We start from the raw sequence: 11,964 nt of genomic DNA, 5'->3' as shown, positions 1-11,964 counted from the left end.
TAGCTTTTCGAGTGACGAACCAAAATTGGTTTCGCTGGTCAAATAATTTGATTACTATACAGTATAATGAATTACAGCAGAGAGCAAAAAGGTCATAATTTTATACTAACTATATATACTTATGATGCTAACAACCAGCAAAACACGATTTTATTTACAGAAGGTACAACTGCTTCTACGCTTTTGGCATCCCATTGCAGGCTTGTCGTATTTGAAACTTGACTTGTGCCAGCTAATTAGCCAGTAAATAGCAACCAGCAATCTACATAATTAATTAATCACGGGAGGCAGTATGGGGATATGAACTTCTGAACTCCATAAATGGTATTTCTGAGACTTCGTAAAAAAGGCACTAAAGGAGGCTTTTAAAGATGGCTACGAGGAATGGTCCCCAAGGGAGGCTGATGAGGAGCGGTTTAAGTATAGGGCTTTCTTTGATGCCGAGCATTCTTGAGAGTCATCATGAGCTTCTGTCTCTCACCTTCAACCTCTGCAAATTGAAGGCTTAGCTGAGAATAGCGGTCATGCATCTCTTTTAGTTCAGTCTCCACAGTGGTATACCTTCCCTTTAGTTCCAGCATGTCCTTAATCAACTCATTGATGTCTCTAAAGCTTTTGAATATGGCTTCCTCGTCACTGTGTTGTTTCAAGAAAGAACTGGAGCAGAATGGGAAAATTTTATATTCGTTAGCTTTCTTTTTAGAGGTTTTATCTAGTGTATAGCATCACCAATTATAGGTTTCACATATTAAGGAAATAAAAAAAATATATGTGAAAATTTCACCCCTATCATTCTTGAACAAGTTTAACCATCTACTGTGCAACCCAGTGCATGGCAAATGGACAAGGTTAGAAAGAGAATTTTCTACGTTACTACCAGTGCCAACAGGAATTCTAGTATCTCAGGTGTTTTCACAGCTGGATTGAGGGGCATACCTCTGGAAGAGGATGCTTGATCTTTTCTTTGCTTGCAATGCTTCAGCAAGCTCAATTTCTAATGCAAGCACCCTCTCTAGAGCATTTCCACACCCTGAGAATTCATTGAACAAGGGGAACATGGTTCCTAGTTCTTCATTGGCCTGAGCAAAGAGCAGAAAGTTAAGTGTCCAGATGAAGAGAGCTATTACACTGAAAGGTGCAGATAGCGACCAACTTACCTTCTGTAGCTTCATAAATTCGCTTTGTAAGCCAGGAAACTTTTGGTCAAAATCATTATCATCTTGCAGCAGAAGTGAATTCTCGTTTTTCATCCTTTCTAACTGCATGCAAAAGAGAAAAAAATAAAGATTTAGAAGTTAGTTTTGTAAATTTACATTTACCAAATGGCTCTAATGCTATCTAAGACCTATGTTCCATTTCCATAAAGAATGTTTGACAGATGAGCAATCTGCAGGCATCATCTCCCTGGGCTTCAGAGTGCAGATATGTGTACCTGATTACTCAAGTGGTCCATGCTAGACTTTAAACTTTCAGCTCTGAAATGATCATTGATGATAGCTAAATGCTTCATGTCAATATGCAGCAACCTGTCTTGATTTATGAGCGCAGAACTTTTCAGCCCATTTACACCACCAGATACACAAACATCCTGATAAGCAATTACAAAAATAAATGGTTAGAGGAAAACTTTCCAACATCATAAATTTTGCAATAGAGAGGTTGAAGGATAAGGATAGCAAAATTACAATTTTCTTTACAGAAATTCAAATATTTTACTGGCTCACACCAAAAGATATGATAAACTTTAAACCACTGACTAGCTATAAATAGTAAACAAGAATTTCAAGGAAATATTTAAAAGATACTTAATTCTTTATGAAACAAAAACCACTAGGAGAAAATAACACAGATATCTGATCACAATTATATTATTTTGTGTACTACTTTCTTCTTTTATTCAACAAGTTGTTCAAAACTTAAGTTACATTATTTTTCCACTGGAAAGTAACAATACTTCAGAGACAGCAAATCTCGGACTTTTGAGACAGGAAGCAAAGGCTTGTTTTTGACTAACGCACAACTAAATTATGAAATAAGTGAAAAGGATGAATACAGGTACATTTATAGCATCTAACAAGTTCTAATTGTGGATATGTAACATGACTCATTTAAGAAAGACTGAAATTTCTTCTCAATTTATGGTAGGGCAGACAAATATATGTTACCACGAACTAATCAAGTATATATTTAATTATCCTCTTGCAATAACATAATCGATCTTGAGATATACTGAACAAATTTTCAATAACACAACCGCCAAGTTTTTGTTTCATTGATTACCTGCTCAGGTTGCCCATTCATGAGTGTGCTTGAATGGTCAGCTCTGTCAAAAGAGGCAGGGAATGCATGTTCTGCTTCTTCACTGTTCCTCGAACTATGCCTTCCCAAACACTTCTGGTTTGGATCCCCTGTTGGACCATTCAAAGGGACCGTGTGTACTCTTTTTCTTTCATAGCTTGAAGCATCAATGATTGAGTTTTTGTCGCTGGAATTTCTGATAACTGACTCATCAGAAGACAAGCAATCCACTTTGCAAGATCCATCATTTTGTTCTGCTTGCATGTCCACTAGTGATTTGGAATTCTCTAGCAATTCTTTCATCGAAGCAAGTTCAACAGCAATTTTTGACCTCTCCTTGTTGCATTCTTCCAAGGCAGCTTCAAGTTTTTGTTTTTCTTCCTTGCAGCACTCAAGACTTATTAAGGAGCATTCCATTTCAGCCTTCATCAGGTCATAAGCATTCACTTTTTCACGTTTGTCAGAAAGTACAGATTGTAACTCAGCCTCCAATTCCAAGATTCTCATTCCCAGTTCTTCATTTTTCTTCAGATGAGAAGCTTCGGATTTCTTCCTATTCTCAATTTCATCAATGGCATCTTGTAATTTCCATAGCATCTCTTCACTGTGTTTTTTGGAGATGGACAGCTGCTGCTTCTGTTCTTGCAGCCTTGTTTCGCACTGCTCTCTGATAAATGCAATTCTCAAGGACTCTTGCATGGCAACTGGCGGTCCTTCAGGTTCTCTTTTTTCACGGGCCTGGATACATTCAGCATCAGCTTTGTCTTTGAGCTCTTTCAAATGGATAGACAAGTTTCTGAATTCTTCGGTCTTCAAAATCTGATCAGAAAGCCTCTGGTTCAGCTCATTGCAGTGCTTCTGCAGCATCACTAATTCATCATAGTATCCTTCAAGGGTGATGATCTGAGCTTTCTGTTCATCCAATTTTGCTTCAAGTACTAGAAATTTTACTTCCAGCTCAACCTTAGATAACACCAGATTATCAATCTCTTCTTCAGGTGTCACCAACAAGCACTTCAGCTTTTCAAACTCTTTAGAATGCTGAGCTTTATCCTCAATATAACTAAGCACAACATTTTGAGAATTATTTTTGAATCCCTCGAGCTCAGCTCTTTTTGTCTCGACAAGTAACCTGTTTTCAGCAATAGAAGCCTCTAGCTCAGACTGAACAGAGTTGACATTTGTCATCAGCCTTGCATTCTCTTCAATGTGTTGTGTTTCACTTGCATGACAGTGATTAAGGATGATTTCCATGTCAATATGCTTCTTCTGAAGTTGGGCGAAGTGTCCATCTGAGGAGTTCAGTTTCTGAAGAAGCACTTCAACTCCACCCTCGTATTGAGTCTTCGCAAAAATGAATTTAACATCGGCAGCTATTAGAGATTTGTGCATCTCAGACAACTGAGATTTGAGAGTGGAAGCTTCTTCATGAGCATTTTTAACACATTCCTCTGACTGCAACAACAGTTGGCAAACTCTTGATTTCTCAGATTCTAGACCCGACACCAAGTGTTTAAGATGAGTCAATTCAGACTCGTGGAGACCAAATTGGAGCAACTGGCACTGCTTCTCATTTAATTGGGAAGTTAGATCTGTTACTGTACTCTGTAACCCCTCTCGCAAGCTTCTCTCATCATGCAGCTCATCATTCAGAGATCGCAAACTCGCTCTCAAACTGATCATATCTGAAGCGAGTTGGGCAGACTCCTCAGTTTTATCCTGCAAAGACACCATCAAAGCTTGCTTTTCATCTTGCAAAGATTGCAGGCATTCTCTCAAACTGTTTAGCTCCGATGCAAGCTTGGCAGATTCCTCTGTCTTATCCTGCAAACATGCCATCAAACCTTGGTTTTCATCACACAAAGATTGCAAACTCTCCTTCAAAGTGTCAAGCTCTGATGCAAGTTTGGAAGCTTCCTCGGTTTTATCCTGTGAAGATGTCATCAAAGCTTGTTTTTCACCATGCAGAGATTGCAAACTTTCTTTCAAACTGTTTAGCTCCAATGCAAGCTTGGAAGAGACCTCCTCTTTATCCTGTGAAGATGCTATCAAAGCTCGGTTTTCATCGTGCAGAAATCGCAAATTTTCTTTCAAACTATTTAGTTCTGATGCAAAGCTGGCAGCTTCCTCGGTTTTATTCCGTATAGTTTCCATCAGAACTTGGTTTTCATCATGCAGAGTTTTGATGCTATCTTTCAAGTTGCTCAACTCTGAAGCCAGCTGAGCAGACTCCACCTTATCTTGAGAAGATAACATTAAAGATTGGTTTTCATCATGCAGAGATCGAAAACTTCCTTTCAAACTCTCGAGTTCGTATGCAATCCTAGAGGACACCTCATTTTTATTCCGTATAGATGCCATCAAAGCTTGATTTTCTTTCATAAGTTCTGCTGCAGTCAGCTTAGTTTTATCAAGTTCACTAGCGACACTATCTAATGCCAAGATTTTGTGACCAAGGTCCCTGTTTTTAGAAACAAGTTCTTTCAACTGAACTGCCAAATGATCAAAATCAGAAAAAAGTTCATTGTGCTGCTGTGCACATTTTTCTTCGACTTCAGAGCTAACCTTGAGTTTGTAAGCAATACCCTCAATGTCCAACTGAAGCTTCTGCACCAAAGCATTCGACACATCTAATTCATCCACCATGTTCCTCATATCACATTCAAACTTCTGTTTCAACAATGCAAGCTCTGATTTAGCTGCAGCAATGGACACTTGTGCAATATCTCTCTCATGAACCAGACCTTTCTTCTCTTCCCTGAGCTGGAGAATCTTATCGCAAGAATTATGCTGAAGCTCTTCCAATTGCATCATGACACCAGTTAAATCCATGGACTCTAAATCCTGATAGCCAGATTCACTAGAAGGAATTCCATTGATACTTTTGTCATAGGATGCCAGCAAGTTCTGCAACTTACTCTCCATGAAATTGACTAAATCCTGCAGTTTTTCCTTCACAGAAGCCAGATCATCAAATTCACTTCTGAAAGTTTTCAACTTTTCCTGCAAAGAAAAGATCTCATTTTGAAGACCACAATTTTCTAGGGTTTTTTTCTCCAATAAACATGCCAACTCTGTTTTCTCTGCAGCACAAATCTCATACATGCTCTCATAACTTCTGTAGTGCATCACTTGAGACTCCCATTCGGCAATCTTCTGCAAGAGAAGGTGATTTTTGCTGGTGACATTTTGCAAATTTGTTTCCAAAACTTGGTTTCGTTGAGCCATCTCATTGCACTTGGCAATGCAAGTAGCCCTATGCTCTTTTAAGGCATGAACATCATCCAATGCAGAGTGCAGCTTTTGTGATAATAACCCCTTCGACTCGGTTGAAAGCTCTAGCTGCCACACAAGTTCATGTATTTTCTCTTTCATACATTTGACATCATCACTGGCTTCAAGCAAAGTTTCTTGTAGAGCCTTTGAAAGTACATCTAAGTATAGATTTGCAAAATGCATTTCACAAGCTTCTTCTTCAACCTTCCTGTAAAGCCCTTCCTGCAAATGTAGTGATCTTTTTAAGTCATCTAAAAGAATATCACAACCCAACTGCTGTTTCTTTGTCCCAACAAACTGATTTTGGAACTGAAAGAGCTTCCCCATATGAACTTCCCTTGAATCAGATCTCTGGCTCTCCGTGGTTACTGGGTTTCCTTCGAAGCCTGATTGTGAAGAATCTACAAAAGCTTGCCGGATGAGGTTCTCATTAGTTTCAAACATAGACAAAACCTGGACTGAGAGCAGTTCCAAGTCCCTTTGTAACTGGTCAACAGCAATAGAATAATTCAGCCGTGCCCTTCTGAGCGCTGCCTCTGCAGTAACAGCCCTTCTTTCAAGCTCCTTGTTCAGAGAATCCAAATCACGTTTGTCTTCGACAAGTCTTGATAGCTGGTCATTCAGATCTAGGCGCATTGTCTCCATCTCTGCCTTTGTGGATGAAACTGTATACAAGCAAGTAGCATGCTCATTTCTGAGATTCTGCAACTCCCCCAGCATCTGCCTCTGATTTTCCTCAAGCTCCTGGACAAGAGCTTCATAGTAACACTCCATCTGGTCCATTTTCTTCACAAGGCTCTCTCGTTCAGCTTTTGATTCATCCAACTCCCTCAGAAGTTCAAATATTCTTCCATTCATTGCGTTGGTAGTATTTATAGAGTCAGTCTCATGAGACACCAGTCCAGGAATATTAAGACAATGAAGCATGCCTAGTTCTGGTTGATACGAGTCAACATCAAACCCTGATTCACTTACAAACTGGCCATTTTTATGTACACTCATTTCTCGGATCTCCTTCAGGCTAGATCCTTCAGAAGGTACCAAGTGGGTGCTGGAAATTGGCAGCCCTGTTGCCTGCTTGAGATTCTGCAGCACACTGAGCAACTCCTCTATGTCTGAACAAAGAAAACTGGAATCGCTTTCATGGTATCCCAAGCATGCCTTATTTTTAAGCTCTTTTATCTTATCTTCCATGGGTAAAAGCCCATTTAGCCATCTGAGCTGCAGATCTTGAAATCTGTGATCCTGCCTGGGCTCTGTAGCATTTCTGCTGCTAAATGGAGGGGATAACTGAGAAACCTTTAGCTGTTCAAGTTCATTTTTCAACTTTGAACACTCCAACTTCAACATGGACACCTCTTTGGTCATCTCTTCTCCAGAAGCAATCTCAGAAGCAAGTTGCTTGGCAAATTTTTGGGCTTCATAACCTATTTCATCAGCATGACCCTGTAAGGAGCTTACCTCCTGTCTAAGCTCAAGAATAGATGACTCCGCCACTTCCAAGCTTCCTCTAAGTCTACCATTCACTTCATATGCAGCTGCCAAGTCATTATCTGCATGGTAGTCTGAACTCCAGGCATGAACCCAATCATTCGTTCCCTGTGCTGAAAATTGATGATCAGAAAGATCCCCTTTCTCCAGCTGAGGACCCTGGCTAAGGGAAAGTCCAGCTAAGTCACCAGAGACAGTGCTCTTAAGGCGATCAATTTCATGTGTACTGGAAGTATCATGCTTCTCTGCATATAAACTCTCTGAAGTATTGGAAGAGCCATCAAAGCCAACAGCTGAGTCTGCATATTCTTCGTTTGACCCCACCTCTTGTTTGAGTGAAGCAAGGTCTTTAGATTTGTCTTTAAATCTAACTCTGATATTTACCTATAAATCAGGCCAAAAAATAAATAACCTTGTTATTGATTGGAATCACAGTGAAAGAGGACCTTTTCGATCATAGAGAAACACTATGGCAGCAGAAAAAGGACTTCAAATATAAATATGAAGTTGCTTTGTTCACAGGGCAACTCAAAAGGTACCAAAAGTACGTACATGCACCCTTCCTCAAATTCTACAACTGCATCGACTCAGTTGTTAAATCAAACACAAAAAAAGGCACCCCGCTGATTTAAAACAGATCTTATTATCCAACAGCTGACCATCATAAGGCATAAACAACACGTGAAATTTGAACTACATAGTTTTAAGAGGAAAATGTGTAAGCAAGAATATGCAGCAAATAGTCAGGTATAAGTTACTGACATGGATACAGAAGTTAATATTTACTTACAAGGTTATGTCAACAGGCCACACAAGATTTCTTAAGATTCAGGAGAAATTGAGAAACCAGTTCACGATGTACAATATAAGCAGGGATATGTGTACAAAACAAATGACCTTACCTTATCTATCTGATCATTGTTAATCTCTTCAGAAGATGATACTTTTCCACCAGAGGATTCATTGGGACTATTTTGGTTAGTCTGCAATCCCCTTTCTCTGTGTTCCCTCTGCTGCTCAAACTCCCTAAAAACAAATAAAAAAATTGCAGATAAGTGGTTGAAGTAGATAAAGCATTAAGTTTGCAAGTTGTTATGTATTATTACCGGAAACCAGTTTTTGAAGTGAGCAGCTGTACAGTGACCTGGAAATGAACACAACAGGCAAGACATGTTGGAGTAAATGATAAATCTCCAAAACAGAAGAAAATTCCTAGATCAGGCCAGAATAAGATATATCTTAAGAGCGTATACAATTAGGCTCTCCCAATTATACCATTATATGGCCCAATCAGGAATTATATTCTTAAACTAACTTGCTTAAGACAATTTTATTTAAGAAAGGATATTCAGAATTTCTCACATGCAAAGAAGTTCCAGAATCAGATCCATGAAGAGGCAGGGCAACAACAGATGGTTTTAATGCATCAGCATAATCAGCAAGGTTGATGGTAGCCTCCCCAAGGACACTAGACCGTGATGAACCCTGATGTTAGTCAGATTCAGATCAAATAGAATTAATCTCAATGAATTTACATGAAATAAAGAATGATCTGGTACCAAGATGGCAAGCGATCACATGATAAAATAGGGGAGAAAAGATATTACCATTGATATAACAAGCTTATAGAGCTTTTCATCGTATTGCTTGGTTTTAACATCTTGGAGAAGTCTTGTGGTCTCGTAGATAGGATCTGCCCATTTGCAGGTCCCGTTTCTTACATTAGCTTTGGTTGTTTTTCCAGTTGCTTTTCCAGAATCAGCAGGAATGAAAGATATAAAAAGCTTATCCCATCCTGATTGAGGAATCTGCATTGCGTAAAGAGGAATGAGAGATTTAGTGATTGCAGAGATTACTATGTGCTGAATAAAAAGATAAACAATATTTTCCATCAAGCAGGAAATATGCAATTAAGCCACAGTAGCAACGAAGCTCAAACTCAATATTATGCAAAACAGTGACTGATGTGAGCTGCATACATCACCATTTTTGTTAAGCATCAAACAGAACTTCTACAAATCTTAAGGTATCTGGTTTGATTACGGTTACAGGATAATAAACTTCTGTATAATTGAAAATTATCAAAAAAGAATAATATTTTCTTTTCTTGCTTGTATATTCTAGAAAGCTGAGTATTTTTTAAGTATGCCAATCCCCACTCTCAGGGTTTTCACCGAGCCAATGCTCTGATTTTGCAACCTGGATGATAAATACTTGTGCCATTCATCACTCTATCATATTATACGATAGAATACATGGAATGCGAGAATCGGGACATTGATGAATATGTCAGCTAGGTGAATGCACATCTGATTAGTTGATTAATGTAGCATGTTATTGATTGAAAAGCCTGTGTGTATGTATAAACAATGCGATAGCTATATACATACACCTAGGTCAATAAAAAAAATTAAAAATCGATGAAGTTCTATAAGCAAATTTTGCTTGTGTCAGTGCGTGATTTAACAAAATTCATCAAGGTAGTAGCAAGTAACAGCAAGACAGATAAAATATTGTTAAGACCAAATCTTACCTGTGTAGCATGGAACTGCAGCCGAAAGACAACTTTCACTTTAGTCTTCTCGAGCTCCCACTTGGTAATCCTCGACATTGCTGGAAAACAAAACTAATTTATTATCTGCTGCATCACAGTTCAAACGCTGCAAGATCACGCACAATCACCAAACAAAAAAACAGTATTCACAACTCTGCCACCACTGCGATCCTACAAGTCCCAGAACTAGAAATCATAAACACACACAAAAATCACTAATGAAAAAAAAAAAAACCAAGCTTAGATCCTTGAGCTAGCCACAAATGGTCAAACTATTTGATCAGGTCAATTTGAGTAAGCAACAGTATGAACACCACAGTAACTTGTTTTCCGTCATTTCCTCGGCAACCAAAAGAACATGGGAGAATGCGTGTTCAAGAAAAATAAAATACCTTGTGCACAAACCTCTCTGAAACGCTAAACCCAAAAGGAGTTCAAAAAATGCCGGCTATTAGAAAAGGCAGCTCCGATCTAAACCCTGTAAAAGAACGCAGAGAATATTTTTCAAAAATTCAAGAGTACAAGACGACAAATAAGAACCAAATGCACCACCCACCACAACAGTGAGAAGACCGACAAGAAAGAGCGATAGAGTAAAGGAGAATCCAAAACCAAATGTTGAAAATATTGCACCCTTTTCCAGTCCATTACGCTATTAAAAACAAATCACCCTTTTCTATTCCAACTAAAAGCTAAAAACAGTACAATAAATTTACCCGATTGACCTTGAAAAGAAAATAAAGTAGAGAGAAAACGCCAAGAAATGCACAAAACAGAAAATGCAGGCAGGGGAAGAAAAATCTAAGTGGAACTTGAGATTCAGTTCATACAATAAATAAAAAATAAAGATGAGAGACACTTACAGTTCTCGAAAGTGAAAAAAATAAAGGGGTGAGAGGAGGTGGGCACTGAGTGGTGGACATACATGCAGGTGCTTAAGATGGAAGCGAGGATAAGAAATCTTTACAAGGAAGGTTCTCCTTCTCTTTGTGTTGGCTCACACGCTCTGTATCTCTGTCTTCAGATTATGGGTCAGTCTATGTTTTACCTTGTTGTTTGAGTTTGAGGTGGTTGGGATCTTTGAAGAGCGTGCGTGGTCTGTAGTCTAATCTATAACGTAGATTAGCAGTCAATGAGGATTTAAGATTGGGTTACAGAGAGGCTTGCGGGTTTGATTATAATGGATTTATAAATAATAATAATAATAATAAGGTGCGATGGAAGTGTGCTTGAAGGTGAAATATCAGCTTTCAAGATTTCTAGATTTATCCCGCCAAGGCTTTGATAAAACTGTTCTTGTCAATTGCTAATTAATTGTTGGATTATTGGTAATTATGGATTTACTTTTGCTGAGTGATTCGAAATTACTGAAATGGCCCCTTCGTTGTTATCTTCTTGGGCTGCTATGTTTTTTTGTGTGTTTTTTTTATAATTTTAATATATTAATATTAAAAAAATTTAAAAAATCCTCAACAAACATATTTAATTATTTTATACTGCATTATCAAACATATATTTAAAGATGCTAATTTAATTTGAACTTGATAAATATTAACCCGGCCTTACATGAATAAATAGATTTTTTAAAATAATTATTTTATCAGATAGATATTAGATAAAGTATAAATATTATCAAACTAGACTTGAAATTCGCTCAAACCTAACTCGAAATATATATTTATATTATATAGATATATTTGTAAAATATTTAAATTTTTTTTCTTAATACAATGTGATATATGCATATCTTAATATTAACATAAAACACTTATATATATAATATTTACCATTTAATACATACATACATACATACATACATACATATATATATATATATATATATGTTTATTTTATTTTTTATTCAATAACAAGTAATAGTAGATAATCGACACATATATGAATTGAGGTGTGGTTTGTGTTTTTTTTTTTTTTTTGGGTAGAATCCAAGAAAAAAAGAAGTAAGGAAAAGCATGTAAAATTTGCTTTGAACGGTGGCTTTTTGTGTATTAAATAAGTTATAAATTAAAATATATATATATATATATATATATATATATATATATATATATATATATATATATATCAGACCCAAACACAGCGTAGTAATACCGGACATGGTTGGGTTTTGTTGACAGGTGGAATTTAAATGAATGAACAGAGGATAGATTGATTGACTGGTTGGCCCAGCTTCTGTGTGATCCCTGTTTGGTAGATTCTCATCCAATTCGTCTGCTGCGTAAGGCCACGATTATTTCATTTCATCAATTTTTCGTTTTTTCAATTCTCAATCAATCAATCACTCATCGGCACACTAACCATAGGACTTTCAAGTGATTTGCTTTCAT

General features: G+C 37.5%; 1 protein-coding gene across 7 annotated transcripts; it reads right to left on the bottom strand.

Moving 5' to 3' along the window:
- Positions 1 to 4: 4 nt before the first annotated feature.
- Positions 5 to 10,838, bottom strand: LOC7495133 (protein NETWORKED 1D). Of its 7 annotated transcripts, none has more exons than XM_024594164.2 (12): positions 10,483 to 10,838; positions 10,012 to 10,097; positions 9,599 to 9,790; positions 8,673 to 8,873; positions 8,428 to 8,550; positions 8,172 to 8,209; positions 7,968 to 8,091; positions 2,281 to 7,449; positions 1,433 to 1,588; positions 1,158 to 1,259; positions 937 to 1,079; positions 5 to 657 (listed from the first exon to the last, which is right to left on the bottom strand). In XM_024594164.2, the coding sequence occupies exons 3-12, from the start codon at positions 9,674 to 9,676 to the stop codon at positions 417 to 419; spliced, it is 6,375 nt and encodes a 2,124-aa protein (XP_024449932.2). In that variant the 5' UTR covers positions 9,677 to 9,790; positions 10,012 to 10,097; positions 10,483 to 10,838; the 3' UTR covers positions 5 to 416. The 7 variants fall into 7 exon arrangements, with proteins under 7 accessions (XP_024449932.2, XP_024449931.2, XP_024449933.2 ...); XM_024594163.2 differs by having other exon boundaries at positions 9,599 to 9,678; XM_024594165.2 differs by having other exon boundaries at positions 9,599 to 9,678; positions 10,025 to 10,097.
- Between the last annotated feature and the right edge of the window lie 1,126 nt (positions 10,839 to 11,964).

The sequence above is a fragment of the Populus trichocarpa genome, chromosome 2 (assembly GCF_000002775.5).
Source record: "Populus trichocarpa isolate Nisqually-1 chromosome 2, P.trichocarpa_v4.1, whole genome shotgun sequence".
Lineage (NCBI taxonomy): Eukaryota > Viridiplantae > Streptophyta > Magnoliopsida > Malpighiales > Salicaceae > Populus > Populus trichocarpa.
This window is presented reverse-complemented; position numbering and strand designations above follow the sequence as displayed.

Coding starts and splice junctions, on each gene's coding strand:
- LOC7495133 (XM_024594164.2), bottom strand. CDS start 9,676: ATGTCGAGGATTACCAAGTGGGAGCTCGAGAAGACTAAAGTGAAAGTT. Junction 7,450..7,967: donor ACAATGATCAGATAGATAAG/GTAAGGTCATTT, acceptor CCTGATTTATAG/GTAAATATCAGAGTTAGATT. Junction 1,080..1,157: donor AATTTATGAAGCTACAGAAG/GTAAGTTGGTCG, acceptor CTCTTTGCTCAG/GCCAATGAAGAACTAGGAAC.